General features: G+C 30.3%; 2 protein-coding genes across 7 annotated transcripts; one reads left to right on the plus strand and one right to left on the minus strand.

Annotated features, from left to right (window-relative positions):
* Window positions 1-209: 209 nt before the first annotated feature.
* Window positions 210-2173, plus strand: LOC124956048 (protein aveugle). The gene is made up of 3 exons (XM_047511415.1): window positions 210-468; window positions 591-704; window positions 800-2173. Exons 1-3 carry the CDS (start codon window positions 430-432, stop codon window positions 974-976), a joined length of 330 nt encoding a protein of 109 aa, XP_047367371.1. The 5' UTR covers window positions 210-429; the 3' UTR covers window positions 977-2173.
* On the minus strand, window positions 1113-14810 carry LOC124955992 (neuropeptide Y receptor type 1-like). 6 transcript variants are annotated; one of them, XM_047511303.1, is made up of 11 exons: window positions 14020-14810; window positions 12969-13072; window positions 7654-7766; window positions 6484-6686; window positions 6265-6413; window positions 5395-5516; window positions 3150-3367; window positions 2694-2794; window positions 2489-2579; window positions 2278-2408; window positions 1113-2102 (listed from the first exon to the last, which is right to left on the minus strand). In XM_047511303.1, exons 3-11 carry the CDS (start codon window positions 7748-7750, stop codon window positions 1835-1837), a joined length of 1380 nt encoding a protein of 459 aa, XP_047367259.1. In that variant the 5' UTR covers window positions 7751-7766; window positions 12969-13072; window positions 14020-14810; the 3' UTR covers window positions 1113-1834. The 6 variants fall into 6 exon arrangements, with proteins under 6 accessions (XP_047367259.1, XP_047367278.1, XP_047367253.1 ...); XM_047511322.1 differs by having other exon boundaries at window positions 6484-6683; window positions 12969-13189; XM_047511297.1 differs by having other exon boundaries at window positions 12969-13189.
* Between the last annotated feature and the right edge of the window lie 1922 nt (window positions 14811-16732).

Raw genomic sequence — 16732 nt, forward strand, 5'->3', positions numbered from 1 at the left:
CGACCAAAAAATCACTATTACATTTAATATTTTAATTTACAATAATTATATTCATTCTATGATTTTAATATTATAAATATGAAAAAAATTACAAGTATCCCACTTATAAAATTAATTTTAAGCCAATTTAAGTATTTTCGTCCGTTTTAATAATGGTATCACTAGTTTTCACCCTAGATTTGTATTGCGATGATCTGTTTATATCAGCAAATGAAAAGATGCCAATCTTCTTTAAAGTTTGAATGAGTTTAATCTATGCTTATTAGTTAAGATCAATGTCACTATGACATTTTTTTTAATTAATTGATGATTATTTTTTAAAAGATTAACAAAATAAAACTGTGACAGGTATATTTTTTAATTTTTTCGATTTGTTTGTGGAATGGATAAATTAAATCATTGAGCAAATATTAAAGTTTTGCTATTACAATGGTAGAAGAAACTGTTAATTCTACAAATAAGCCAAAAGTAAGTTTAAGCTAATTAATGTTTATAGTTATGTTAAACAACAAGATTTGAACTTAATTATATTAAAATGTATTAATATATATATATGTATGTATATATATTTATATTTTATTTTATTTTAGATTAAAACAGCCCGACCTAGACCAGTGTATTTATGGAATGTTTTAGATGTCCAGAAATGGTTACGGAGACATTGCAGTGACTATTATCAATTATATCATGAAAAATTTCTTTATGTAAGTATAAAATATAATTTTTTGTTGGAAAAATGTGGTATTATTAAATCTATATATTTGTAATGTATCTTATTTATTTTTATCTTTCTTCAAAGCATGATATTACTGGAAGAGTACTTTTAAGAATAAATGAAAATATTTTATTAAGGCTTGGAATTGATAATGAACAACATAGAATGGATATATGGAGAGAGATTATGAAGCTGCATCTTAAGACTGACATGTTAGAAATTAGAGATATAGAGCGTCGCAACAATGTGAATTTTGATTAAAATAGGTATTTCTATTTAAATTTTATGACTATATAAAATTATGACTTGCTGTATTTTTAATACATGTTTATAAATGATATAGTTATATTTTTTAATAGATGATATATACAAATATAAAATAATATAGTTTCTCTACGCATGAGTTTGTAGAAGGGACTTTTTAAAGTCTGGTTGATTTTATTACTTTTATTTTTCTGTACATTTATTGACTAGAAATAGTTCAGAAATACTTTAATAGCGTACCACTTATTTAATTTATTTTTATGTTTACATTCTATCCGCTCATTATTAGAACGAGTATATGTATAATTTGATTCTCATTGATATCGATGATATCATATATTAATTTATTTGCATTTTAAATCATTTATTAAAATCAATATTATCCTATTTTTCATTATTTTACATTAAGATCATGTGCTTTGAAAAATTATAATTTAAAATTTATTTATGAATGTAATTTATACGGTGTTCCAATACTTTATGTCATTTCACGTTATTATATTTATAGAAAATATTTGGCTCAGTTTTAATTTGAGAAAGTTATTTAATATGCAAAATACTTGCAAATTTATCTTATATAAATGACTTAATTTAAAATTTCAAATAAAATTTGTAAAATTTTCTTAAATAGTAAAAGTAGTTTAATTTCCGCTTGGAATAATCAAAAGGAATGCTTCGTTATATTATTTTTAACGAGCTATGACAAAGAAAAAAATAATGCGAACTTTGAATATAGTTCTTTGACGTAATTCATCGTAAATTCGTTCCGTTCAGTTTTATAATAATATGCTAAACAGGATCGATCCAAAGAATCGATCGTGGAAGCTAAGATCTCTTTATGATTATGTTTTTATATTAAAGACACAATTCTTCTGTACCGATACTTTTCGTATGTTTGTGTCTGCCGGAGGAGAAGACGTAGAGTTCCATTGGTTTGCTCGGTGATCTTTGATCAGGACAGCATTGATTTTTTTGTTCGTTGCGAGACCAACGTGTTGATATATTTGTTTGTCGAGTAATAGATTCGTTTTTGCTCTTAATGGGTATTTTGGATGATTCTCGCATTGGTACACCTCTATAGAAAGACGGATAACCACTGGAACCTGTTCGTCGCCAATCATATCTGGACAATAGTTCAACGATTATTAAATAATATTTCTTGTAAAAATCCTGAATAAAGATTTTACAATTGAATTTTTCTATTTAATATTTGTTTATTTTTTTTTCTTTTTTTTTTTTTTTTTTTTTTTTTTTAATATAATTTTAAGTAACGAGATTTTATAATATGAGAAAAGCACCTGAGAATGTACCTAATGGATGCTCGTGTACTTTGCGTCTTGTCGAGATCCATACTGTCGGTCGGTGGACTGATCGGTAATTTTCGAGATCGAAATGGGCATCTCTGTTGAAATTCCCGCTTAAATTTTTCCTATAATCATTTTTTAAATAATGACAACGCTCATTTCCATAATTCATTATCCATAATGTGAATTAAGATTAATGACTTACATTATATATACCATAAACGAATGGATTGCAGCAACTATTCGACATGGCTAGCCAATCGCAACAGAACCATATAATGTTTATGTATTGATATCTGCAATAAACTATATTTTATGAAAAATATATGTATCAGTGTATGTTATAAAAATTAATTAAGTTTTATATACAGTTGGTATTTAAAGAAGTTTTGGAAAAACAATTTACTCACTGATTTACTTCTGAATAAGTGTATTCCAGTACGTTGTACGATTGTAATGGTAACCAGCATATCGCGAATAATACGACGACAATTACCAACATTTTGATAACCTGCGTTTATTATAAAAAAAAATAAGTTTCTTTTTTTATGAAAAACAATTCTTTTTTTTCCTTTGTTAAGCACAAATTTGGAGGTCGGTAATGTTCCATGTATCGATAATGTAGCAAATTTCTCTTTCTTATCATAAGGGATTTAGAAAAATGTTTCCATTATATGTCATTCAAGGGCTATATTATCGACGAAGTATGGAGCGTTATCTATTTTCAGGCGCGATGCTTAACAAATTAATGCAATAAATGGACAAATTAATTATATAGCATTGAGAATCTTCAAGATACTCGATATTTCATATTGTACATGAAATTCAGTTTATAGATAGATACGTACGTATAAAAGCGTGAATACCTTTTTTTTATTTTTCATAAAAGCAGCATCACGCGAATCTTCTGCATTTCCAGGCGCTCTGCTGCCCCAAAGTGTCCTAGCCATTCTAGCATACACGACGGATATTATTGAAAGAGGCGTCATGTATTGTAGGAAAACCAATAATGCTCGATACGTTAGCATCGAATTTTCCGACATGTTTTCATTATGGCAGAATGGTTTCAAATGATAACGTCCACCTGAAAATATCGAAATAAGACGTTAATAAAATATCGATTTGTTATTTATCATTCTTATCCTTCTTTTGATCGATTTAAGATTCGGCTATCTTTCGAAATATAGCTATAGTCCCATAGAAAATCTTATTGAAATGTATTGTGTCTTCGAGATCAGTCCATTAAAATATAATCTTGCCTTAAAAAAAATATTTTTCGATTTTGATGTAGCTGACAATGTGATACGTAGGGAGACCATGATCTTTCGCGGTAGCTATTACAATGATATTAGGATCAACTCGATACCTTTAAATGGATCTTTTAAGGACAACATGATCTTGTTACGCAATGCGATACTCTATTGGTATTATAGACTACCTATCAAAATTTTCCTTGCGTTATACTTTTCTTACATATTACTTATATATTATATCCTGCGTATGTTATTTATTCCATTGTAAGCTGGAAAAATCTAGTAAACATGTATAATTTCTCTTTATCTCTCTCTCTCTCTCTATATATATATATATATATATATATGTATATATATATATATATATATATATATATATCACTTTCATTATTTTTCTCATTATTTTTCTCGACGTTCTGTAACATAATTAAAAGAGTGCTTCGTAATTAAAATAAAAATAAATAGATAGACAGATATAGGGATAGAGATAAATGGATAGATAGATAGATAGATAGAGAGAGAGAGAGAAAGTAGTTAGAAAAAAGAGAGGAAAGGCGCGGTATGTATGTAGATTCGTTGACGTCTTCTACGCATAAAAGGTGGAGTCAGTTTTTATGAGCGATATTCATGGCACACACTTCTCTTTTTAATAGATGTTACGTGGATGGAAATAAGACTATTGTTTTTACGAGACAATTAACGGGGAATTACGGATAATGGGGAGAAGGATATTTTTAAAAGTTAAATCAAATATTTGAGCTTTCTTTTTTATTTGTTCATTTTTATCGGGGAATGAAAAAGACATACTCGATGCGACCGATTAAAAGAGCAATTTCTGGCGGTCTTTTAATTTAGCACAAGTTCAAATCTCAATGTATAGAGAAAATCGACCTGTTCTCCTAATGAGCTTGCATTCTCTTCTGTTCAATGCGCTTGTAACCTTCATTATCCGTTATAATAATTCTAAGTATACCATGCGCTATATTCTTGTCTATTATACACTTTGATGCAGTTAAACATTATAAATTCATAGTATAAGATCGATTTGTTCCTTGTATTTTTGTGGAAAATATAAAAAGCACTCTCTCGGCATTTTCTACAAGCGATTCGTCAATAAATCGAACGGGAACACCGCAATAGTAATGTACATATGTACTTAGTCTCTTTGAGGTTGTTCGAGGACTCGAGTAGTGATCGATTGTCCTCTCGTAAATTGGTTGGATTAGTAGAAAGTTATTATGAACGAAGAGTATACTCGATATCCAATTTGTTTTTTTTTTTTCCATGACAATTTCCGTGATCATCCTTTTGTATTATTGTAGTCGAATCGATAGAAAATAACATTCTGATTGTTCATTATCTATAAATTAGCTCGTATACTAGATCGATAGTCCGGATGTTATTGTTAGGAAGATGAAATCGTATGTATTCAATGCCAGATGGACTCTCGTTAAGCCATGGTGAAAAATAAATTTAAAATTAGAATGGAATACAAATAAACAGGAACGTACGTGTGGCGCGTAATAGTGGTCAGCGAATGATACCGTTTGGATTCCTTATGAATTGTTTTTTCAGGACATATTGCGGTACCTTTCATGTCGCGATATCTCGGTGCATCTTCGCACCGATAGACCGATTAAGAGTTTACACCGAGCATTGAAGAAAAATCATCTGCAACCTAAATCGAGTGAAGCACTACGATTTTATCGAGGTCGATCGGAGCATTAACGTTTGTTATTATTTCGAGGCGTTCAATTTTTAAACTTTTGATAATCATAAATCGATGTTCGCGTTAATCTGTAAATTAATTCACGATCGATAGAAGAAAATATAAAAATAAAATTATGAGTTCTCTTACTAGTCATATTTTCTGGTATCATAATCACTCTGAGCGCAAGTGCCATTGGTGTCGCTAAAGCTGTGGCCAGCATCCAAATTCCTGCTATGATGATTCTTGCTTTCAGTTTCGTCGGACTAGCACTGTAAATAATTAATGTGATTAATGTATTAAGATTAAAAAAAGAAAAGTTTACATCTTGAGAACGTCAAACTTAAATAGATCTTTTATTTTTTCGCGTATGTAATGTTTATTTCATCTAAGAATTTCGAGTCCAAAACCTTCTTTTCTTTACAATAAAATAATGAAGAAAAGAAATGTCAAAAATATATATTTGCGAGAAATTGTAAAAACATTTTTTAAGAAAGTCGAGGACGCAAACGAGATTACCTACGTGTTACCCTTCCAGCGAACTTTGTTTAACTTTCGCGGCACGATCGAGTGCATCACCCTAACGAGTTTAACAACGAGATAACCGAGTTTTGTTCAGTCGATTTTTCAACATAGCTTTGGACTTTATTTAGTCTTATCAATAACTCCATTATTGTTTTGTATATAAATCCTTTATAAATTGATATCAATGTTTTTTTGGAAAGCCGTTTTCTCAAGATGAAAAGAAACTTTCAGGATAAAACGGTATGGTGTTCTATTTTCCTGTATTTTCTCCATATCTTTACATATTTTCTATTCGTATTTCTCTCTCTATTTTATTTTAAATTTGAAAGGCCATTTAAAGTCATCCTCATCATTTAAAACATCAACTTTATATATATATATATATATAAGTTAATGTAGACATTCGTTAAGAAAATAAAGAACTTTTTAAAGACAATACAGCCGTAGATGTTAATCATTTTTGATGTATAATCATTTATTTTGACGATATCTCACCTGAGTGGTTTGAGGATGGCACGATGCCTATCGACAGCGATCGCTGTAAGCGTGAATACAGATACGTTCACGCAAAGTATACGAACGAAGGGACAGAAGGCGCACATAAAATGTGGAAGATTCCACCTCTGCAATAAGGCTGCTTGAAACTTGGAAGAAAAAAGAATGTGAAGAATGATATTGAATATATAAAGTATATAAATAGAATATGTTAACTACCTGAAATGGAATGACGAAGAGACCGATAATAATGTCAGCTAAGGCGAGATTGGCGATGAAGAAATTCGTCATGTTTTGCATTCGCCGTGTTGTCGTGACAACCCACATTACGAGAGAATTTCCAACGATTGCCAGGACCGATATACTTCCGTAACAAATACTGAGGATAACCGTCACGCTTGTCGGCACATCGTATAGATCTTCTGGAAATGAATAAATCAATGTGCACAAGGATAAGGTCAAATTCGAGCCCATACAATTCGAGCCCATACAATTCGAGTATCCAATAGTTTCATGTTTCTATTTATCAGACAGAGTTCATTTAAATACATATCCATTGAGTAACTTATAAAATAAATTCACCCAACTTGTAACACTTTCCTCTTCAAGAGAATATTTTGCTCGAAATACCTTCTATATTCTCGTTATGCAAAAAGATTCAATATCATTTGCTCGTAAGACTTTTATACATATGTATATACCTATGATTTATTCCTCCGTTCCATTTTATGGACCTTTTTATCAAAAATACGTGCCAGCTATCTCAGACTTAAGGGATTTTGAGTACCTTCCGAGTATTGTAAACCCAAATATCAAATTTCAAATTAAATGGCCACATTGTTTTTTTTAATCTTATTTAAATAGTATAAATAGTCAATAATACAGGATGTAAAAATACGAATGCATTTGGACATTGGAGGATGATAAAGGAGATCATTATAAATATATCAAAAATAAGAATCACCTCTCTATCTCGCAATTTTCGTAATAGTCAAATGAAATAAATAGCATTGGATTGAATTCTTTTCAAGTATTCTTTCCTTTGATAGAGTTCGAATGCGTTCATTTTTTATCACCCTGTATATATATATATATATATATGTCTGTCATCCATCACTAAAGAATCGGACATAAACTGATCGTATCGAAACATCTGTTTTCGGTGATCGACCGTAAAGAAAAGCGACATTTGTGTTTTTTCTCGATGTTTTCGTGCTTATATCTCGAAATATATTAGATGGAATTTTATATTCGATGAAATGGAAACGTAAAAAATCACATTCCATAAAAAACATGTCTTAAATAAGCAAAGGTTCTTTCGTCTGTTCTATCGTCGGGCTATTTGTTTTCTTTTATTTTACGAAGAAAATCGTGCTTGAAACTCCATACCATCGTTTTCGCCGTAGGATCCGTTTTTGTAGATCCAAAAGCTATTGTTTAACGACCAATCCTCGAGATCCTCATACGACAGCCACGAATCGTTCATCCTGCAAAGGCGAAATCTAAAACACATATTAATATAATATAATTTTTGAATTTAATAAATCGGACTTAAATTTTTAATGATCCAATTCATTAAACTTCGTGGAAATTAATGTGAATTTTGAAAATAATTAATGAGAATAGATAGAAAAGTACCTGTATACGTTTTTATTATTTTCGTTTTATAGACGAATTTTACAATACGATTTGATTTTCGAGCCATGAAAGAAATTGTAGTTAAAATATTACTTTTGGTATGTTTCTATGAATGTGACGTTATAAAATATCTATATTGTGCTATAGTTTCTTTTATAATGTCTAAACAGGATTATGCAGGACGAATGAATTTAATTACAATTTGTTGCGTTACCAGAAAAGAAAATTAATTGTCGTACATTCGTTATCGTTTATTTTTAATAGGGAACATTTTTTTTTCTCATTAATAATAATCATTAAGTTCTATAAATTTTATTTATAAGTAAATCAGAAATATATATTATCATTTTCGCTATTAATATGTCGATGACAAAAACGTATGGAAAGAAAAAAAAAAAAAAAAGAAACACCAGAGGCAGTACTCGTGAAAATCGTTTTTATAATTCGAATGTCGACCAAAAGAGAGTTATTTTTAATAAAGGGAAGGAAATGACAGGGAAAGTAAAACCGATGCGATTAATCGAAGGCCTGTTAAAATGTTCTTTCTCTCTCTTTCTCATTTTCTTTTTCTCTGATGAGAAATTGGAAAAACGCGTTGTGGGAAATTTTTTTTAGGTTTGCCTAAATGTTGTAAGTAACTTTGTAGATTTAGTTATTTAAACGAAGCTTTCAACTTTTTCATTTCATTTATTTCTATCTATACATGTATTATGGTTTCATATTATTTAACGTAAAATAAAAAAGAAGGATATATATATATATATATATATGTATATGTATATTTCAAAAATATCTATGTTTGCTTTCATGAGTATTGAGTAGCATAATAGTGCTATCGTCTATAGCCATATATAGCAATTTACTTAGAAGCATCAATGTGTCTACCTTCGCTTTGGAACTAACGTGGAATTCAATCCGAAAGCGTTCAATGTATATTCCCTTGTGAACTGTTACTTGTTCAAAGCTTAGACATAGCCCTTTATCTTCATGATGTGCACGTTTGCGATTGTATTGTGTTCAATAAGATGCCAGACAATCAGTTTTTCCAAAGATATCATATGTCGATATCATGATTGTTAACATATTTTTTGAAACGTATATTTTTTCAAGTCCGGCGAATCTCTTTAATAAGAAAATACATTCTTTGATCTTTTTTCATATGTCAAACGACATATTTTCGGATACTTGTGATACGTAAATGTACATATATTTCATGTAGATATATCATAATCATATATCATAAACACTGAATTGTTTGTATGCATTAATGTAGTTGATCTTTGAGGTAATTAATTACAATCTCGATTATGTTTTAATTATAATAATTTACTCTTACTTTCGAAAGATAAATTTAAATAAGTTAAACACGTTCTATGCTTTCTCGTAATCATAAAGTGTAAAATTAGTTAATATATATATGTAATAAAATATATATCCTGTTGAATTTATTAAATGATCTATCATCTTATAAAAGTGATTGGTCGCAATGAAAAACGAGCGCTATCGATGGACCGTATTAAACAAGATGTATGCAGGGAATAGAAGGCTTTACGCGTTCTAACGCTTGGAGCATTAACGTGCGGAGCAACGACAATGTCTCGTTACTGCAATGCTTCCTTGGCCTCGCGTATGCACTTTATACGCGATAACTCGATTACACCAGTTGAAGGACACAACACCGGTATATATCAACTAGTTTCCTACAATATGGTTTACCATATTGACGAAAACTTCAAACGTTTGGCAACATTCCATATTTTCTTGATAATAGCGATAGCAAGAGTCATCTATCAAAAACTTCTTAAGTCCCTGACGATAGGCAATATATTCTTACATGCTTCCAACCTGTATTGCCTATCATCAGGAGGCTTGAAAGTGCATATTTGATTGATGATACTTGTTAGTGATATTATCGATAAACTTGGTACATTTGGTCTTGATGTGCTGCTCAACTGTCGATATCTTTAAGAGAGTCTAGTAAATTTCTTCTCTCTTGTATAATGTTTTTCATTCGAAGAAGCAAACGAAGAAGAGCACGCGAACCGAAGAATCTACTGTGAGTAAACATTTGCGAGATATTAGTGGTGCGACCCGTAGAGCCGGCGAAATCATAGATATATAAAAGACAAAGTAGATTTAGCGCGTATGCACGAATGCCTTCCGTCACTGTTTGCACGGACAATATTGCGCGCTTGATCAAAAGCTCGAATCTTTTAAAGTCGCTCGAAAAATTTTCGTAGCAATTTTTTTTTTATTAAAATACGATATGCAAATATTTATATTTAATAAAAAAAAAAAAAAAAAAAGAAAAATATAGAAGAGAAACAAATAGAAATTTTAATAGTGAAAATCATTAAATATCCTTATTCAAATATTTGATGAACCCTTCCGTGTCATCGTTTAAACGTCATAATGCCGTCATTTTAACGAAATGAATTTGTTCTTAATTATAATTTCGTAATCCCTTCAGAAGCATGTTCTTAGTTTGATTAAGATCTTATTTCTTACATCGATTAAATATTCTTTAAGCGTAGCTCTATTTAACTCGTGAATATTATATATGACAGACGTTATCGTTGGTATACGACAAACAAAATGTCTCCCTCTCTCTCTCTCTCTCTCTCTCTCTCTCTCTCTCTCTCTCTCTCTCTCTATGATAAAGTGTAACATCGTTTCTTTTATTTCGCAAGTTAAATCCATAGCTCGATTTCTAAAGAATATTTCATGGACTATCCTTTTTTTCATTGCATAGGGCCTTTAGAGTACAAAGTGCTAAAAGTGTGATTATGGTTCCTTTGTACTATTGCGGTTGTACAAAATAGAGTATTAAGCGAAATACCCTATGTATATATATTTTAATTTTACTCATTGATTTGCATAATTATAACGCGTATATATATATATATATATATATATATATATATATATTGATATATGAAAAGATAATCTTTTTGTTTACTATGAGAATATCCTTTTGAATGTATTTCATGTTATGCGTGATTAACAAAAGAATAATCTTTTATCAAAGAATCGATAATCCGGATGAACATCGTACTTTGAGCAAAAGTATACGTCAAAAATATGTTGAGAAATTATATAAAATGATGGTGATTTTTTGAAGAAGGAAAAAGAAAACTTATTTCACATGCATTCGATATTTACGTATTTTTTTTTACATGCTTTTAATCTCACTTACATATGTATTTTTTTGGATATAGGTACTATCGATCATCGAAAATAAAATGACATTTTACAGCGAATTCGTGTTAGTGATCTGAAGTCACAACATAACGTGTACAGAAAATGAATCGTGGAAAATATCTGTTTACGACAAACCATCGATTATCGAGTGGGTTTCGGTGACAAGTATTATTTATGATCGTATTCGTACTTATATGCTTTTTACAATCATACATACTTCTTTTATGCTATTTTTTTTCTAACGTACGAATATGTGTGCCTAATTAAAATTAATAAGAAATATTTCTATCGTCTTATTTACTTGCCTTGTGTAAAATGATTTTTTTCTAATTACGATAAAAAAAAAAGCAAAGAATAAAAGAAAAACACTCTGGCTTAAAAAAATTCGATGAATTTCATTTATTCTGAAGTGGTTGCGAACAATCTTCTATTTGATTTAACGCATTCTTTTTTTGTTCGATTTATTTCGTTCAATTTATAAAACTCGCGGCCTGTGTCGAGGATGGTGTATGATTGGAACGTAAGTGCATGATGTACGTATCACATGTATGCTATTCGATCAATATATATATATATATACATGAAGGACTGTCACGACAAAATATAACGATGGAGGGAATAATGACAGAAGTATATCTTTTTTTTTTCTTTTTTAAATATTTAAATCGTGTTCTAACATTATTGTTCAATATTTTGTGCCGAGCGTAAAACTTTTCAATGTTTTCTATTATCTATACAATCGCTTCTTCCTACAACACGTTTGCATACTCTTCACTTTTTATTAGTTTATGATTTCTACCCTTCTAAATAGAATTTCTTTTCTTTTATGATTTCTACTCTTCTAAATAGAACTTCTATTCAAAAAAAAAAAAAAAAAAAAAAAAAAAATAAAATAAAATTTATAACATGCAAACACATAAGATCTGAAATAAAAAAGAGTAAGATAAAATTTGATAAAAATATTTAGACTTTTTCGACGTTCGAAGACTTTTATTATGCTTTTCTGTTTATGTATGGACGCTCTAGGTATATTAATAGAATCGATATACAACACTATCTTGTCTATTTCGAACAGAATCTGCTGTTATAAGTTATAGACATCATTGAGTCTTCGTACATTTATGCATTAAGTACGGTCGTTTGTTTCGAAGCCAAGAAATTTCGTAGACTAGTAATATGTGTGTCACGTACACATATTATATATAGTATGATATTATAGTACAATGATCAAAATTTACGAGCGTATTTTATTTCGTCGTGTTAAATTAACTGTTGGATCTAACCATTAAAAATTATATTTTAAAAAGACAGTTATAAGAAAAAAGTCATCGTAATGTAATCGTGACATACATAACATGCAGTATGGGATATATTGTACTAAAGATGTCTCATTTATGCGATTACTCGTAAATAAGATTAAAATAAAAAAATTTGTTCGTCTGTTTGTAAATTAGTAGAACATGAAAAACAAGTAGCCCTGTAAATACTATTAGATGAAGGATATTACTATAAATTATTCTTGATCGTAAAGTTAGTTAATTGTAACGAGCAATTTGATAGAATTTCTAATAAAAATTACTGTCTATGAATAATCGTGCATATGAGTGTGTTATGTGCTTTGAAAATGCATTTTATGTTCACTTGATTGATTTGTTATTCAGAAATAAACGATTATCGACGAACTATTGTATAATTTATTTATTTATACTACCATTGAAATTATCTCTCTCTCTCTCTCTCTTTCTCTCTTTCTCTCTCTTCTGGAATGTCAGTAATTATGTTATTTATCGTTTAACGACGATGTGATTGTAGAAAGGAAATTCGAGTTTAGAAATAAAGTTTTTGGCTATCCTGTCGTTACTTACGCGCCAATTTCATCGATGTTTATTTCGAAACGATCATCTGCCGATACGAGCGAGCGGTAGAAAACTCGGTTGGACTAATATTTGTATCTTGTTTCCCCGTAGCACTAAAAAAGAAATGTTTTATCCAACGGCGTCGATATAAATGTTATCGTAACATTTGTTTTGGAAAGAAGGAGGCTCGTTACTCTTCTCGAATTTTCAAAGAGATGCATCATTCGTGTCTGAAAATGTTATCCTTACTAGTAAGCAATTTTGTTTTTATTTTACCTTGAAATAAAACGCATTATAAAAGGAATTGCTTTAGATTAAAAAATAAATAAAAAAGAGAAAGTACATCGTATAAGTAGAAATGAATAAAAATGGAATAAAAGAATGAGATTCAAGTTTTCAATTTTCTATAGTAGAATAGGATAGTTAAATAATTGGTCGATCATTGTGACAATAAATAGAGTTTAGAGTTTTGCAAATAACTAAATGATTTTGTCTATTTCACAAATATTTATCTGATGTTGTTGCTATATCTATATAAATATTGCGGTCTTACGTAAAGAAGAAACGTCAACGAACATTTCATCGATCTTGAATAAAAATTACATTCGAATCCTGAGAATTTACGAATCAAGAATTCATTTTGTATTTAAATGATCGCCCTGCGGTTTACATAAATGCATTTCGCGTATTCGAAGTCTCTCTTTAATTATTTGCATGTTCTCAAACGAACTTTGGTCATTTGTTTGATATTCTTAAGACGTTTCTCTTGTGTCCTGAGTCTATTGTAAATCAAAATAGGTTCATTGTTTCTGAAAACAATCAGTTTCAATCAGGTTCCGATAAATACTATGAAATTTTCTACGAGATAACATTTATGAAAAGAAAAAAAACAAAGCCAATGAGTTAAGCTCTCGAAGAAATTGTCTTTTTTTTTTTTTCTTTTTCTTTTAATTTCCAAAGGAGAGAGTGTCACGTCCAAACGATATCTATCTAATAAGAATATTACGAAAGTCCGTCAGAGATCGAAAGAACGTAGGATAATAATTTCGTTAAAACTCACCAAGTTCTTTCTTTCCGATAATCAATGGATTCCGTAGCCGATGAAGATTCACTTTCCGCGGTTCAATTTCCCACTAGTAATTAAGTTCCTTGATTAATGACAGACAATAGCAAAAACGATAGACGTCTGACATTAAGGTACATTTTTTTAATTCAATTTAAAGTCACTCCGAAAAAACAAACACCTTCCTTCGCATTTTCATCGATCCTTTCAAAAGATCGATTAATTCGACGATTCTCGAGAAAAAAGTCTTTGCCCTTCCATCGAGGGTGGATCGAGAAATTGCCGAAGGCGCAATTTATTCGACTCATCGTTCATATTGTCTATTTTCGGCTTTTCTTGATCCTACGATGATGATCGCTCGAGGCGTTGATTTTATTGTTTATGTTTGATGTCTATCTTCTAGATAAACTTAGTTATACGACAAAATCTTGAGAAATCTTTTTATCTTGCATCTTCTGTAGAGAATAAAAGGAATTCTTTCATACACAGTGAAACACTTATGCACAGGAGATCCTTCAGCATTATTTTTTCACTCAAGATTTTCTTTGTTATTTTTATTATATTTTGATAACGAAAAAAAAAATGGTCTCACGTTCGAGAATAACAATGACAGGAGAGAGAGGGGGAGAGAGACAGAGAGAGAGAGAGAGAGAGAGAGTGTATGTGTGTGTGCGAGAGAGAGAGAGAGAGAGAGAGAGAGAGAGAGAAATAAAAAAAACGAGAAAGGAGAGAGAGACGGAGAGCGTAATTTTTTCGTGCACGTTTTACGCACGTGCACGTTCGTCGAGGAGTCGCGAGCAAGTGCGGCTCGTTTTGCGTGGACTATCGTCTCCGGTACTGAAAGGTCGGTAGTGGGAAGCATGGTGGGAGGGAGGAAGCATAGCAAAGGGTAGGGAGAAGAACAAGCTCGTTTCGATGTATTTATGTTTTTATCAAATGAAATGCTTCCCACATATCTCATTGACTTTTTCATTAATTAATATAATTATTTTGTTTAACTTATTTTATACATTAACGTCATCCAATTTTTATTCGATTTAACTTGTTCCTTTTAGATCAGCACATTTATAAATTGAAATAGGACACGAGTGTTAAAAAGACATCGTTAAAAAAACGTTTAAAAGACAACGACGAAGACGACGAGTAATGTCATGTACTTCGACATTTCCTATGCTAATCATTTGTACCGATATTGTCTACCGATTTCACACCTTTACGGCCTTTTTTGCGATGCGAAAAATCAGAGTGCAGGCGTTCATTTAGCGTGCTTCTCTTGATTTTATTTGTAATTGTCGTCCCGTATTACGAGCCAGAAATAGCACTTGAAAGGTGCGTTTCTCTTTCAGGAGAAAAGAAAAATTTATTTTTTGTATAAAAAAAATCAAGTGAGTGCGCGTAAGCTCAAATGAAATTATATTAATATCACAATGCTATTTTCGCTACGCGCTTTACAAAACGATATTTCTTTCTGTATTATCGTTAATACGCACCTACTGTTAAAAAATTATCTCGTTACAAGCTTAGACATTTTGTCGCCAGTGACGTAAGATCCGGAAAACGCATGTGACTTTACTTTAGTGATTACTAGCTAAATGCGTAAGCCGATATTTTTGTAAATACTGCCTTGTATTTTGCATGGACTATGACATTTTATTAAATACTCGGGATACGGTTTACTCTTCATCAAATTTTCTTAATTCTTTTTTCTTTTTTAGAGTAAAAAGAAATGGAATCTAGGGAAAAGAAAAACGAGATATATAAGTTTAATTAATACGGACGAACGTTTTTCAATTTCTTCAATGGAATAAAATAAATTTAATTTGCTATAGCAAATAATTTTTTGTTTATCTGATATTGATATCGTTTCGAGTATCTGTTAAATTTACAGAATATGAAAAATGCGCAGAAGAATTCTCGATTGGAGAAAAATAATTTAATTTTCCATGAGAACAATCATAATCTATTTAACTTTGATTCCATACGAAATACAATTATATTATGAAATTGTTTTGCATTCGATTAAAAATGTATTTGTTATTTTTGAGGATTACGAACTTCTTCTAAAATACGAATGTCCAAAAACGTATTGATTGTAAATATAATAATGACCAGAGGTAAATAATCTCCAAACGAGCGAATAGATCGAATTGTTTTTCGTCAGGATCGTTTCGTTCATGTTTTAACGACATCATCATTTTCTGAATCCTTATATAGCGGTCAACAACCATTGTACTCACAATATTAACGTTAAAGACGGAATGTGTTAATAAAAGGATCGCTATATCTTTTATTTGAGAAGAAATTAAAAAAAAAAGGAATAAAAAGTAAATAAAAATAACAAGAAAAATAAAATCTTTAAAATCCTATGAATCTTTATCAACAAGAAAGTTCGATCAGTGAAAGAGCAGGAAAAATGCAAACTTTTCTGTATGCCGGATTGCAGTTCCACAGGCGTCTAAGCTATAGTTGTGAATAACGATAGTCGTAGAAGAGAAGAAGAAAACATCAAACAATACCGTTATAATAACCTAATGTCATATGCAGATTTTCATATACGATTGAATATTCTGAAATTGTTTCTATCTATCCATTTTCTCTTTCTTTCCATATCTTTGCTTTCCGGTCGATTTTTTTTCGTGACAAAAAGAATATAAAAAAAAAGGAAAACGAAAATCGATATTCCATAGTGAAATTACTCACTGAGATAACA

The sequence above is a fragment of the Vespa velutina genome, chromosome 1 (genome assembly GCF_912470025.1).
Source record: "Vespa velutina chromosome 1, iVesVel2.1, whole genome shotgun sequence".
Lineage (NCBI taxonomy): Eukaryota > Metazoa > Arthropoda > Insecta > Hymenoptera > Vespidae > Vespa > Vespa velutina.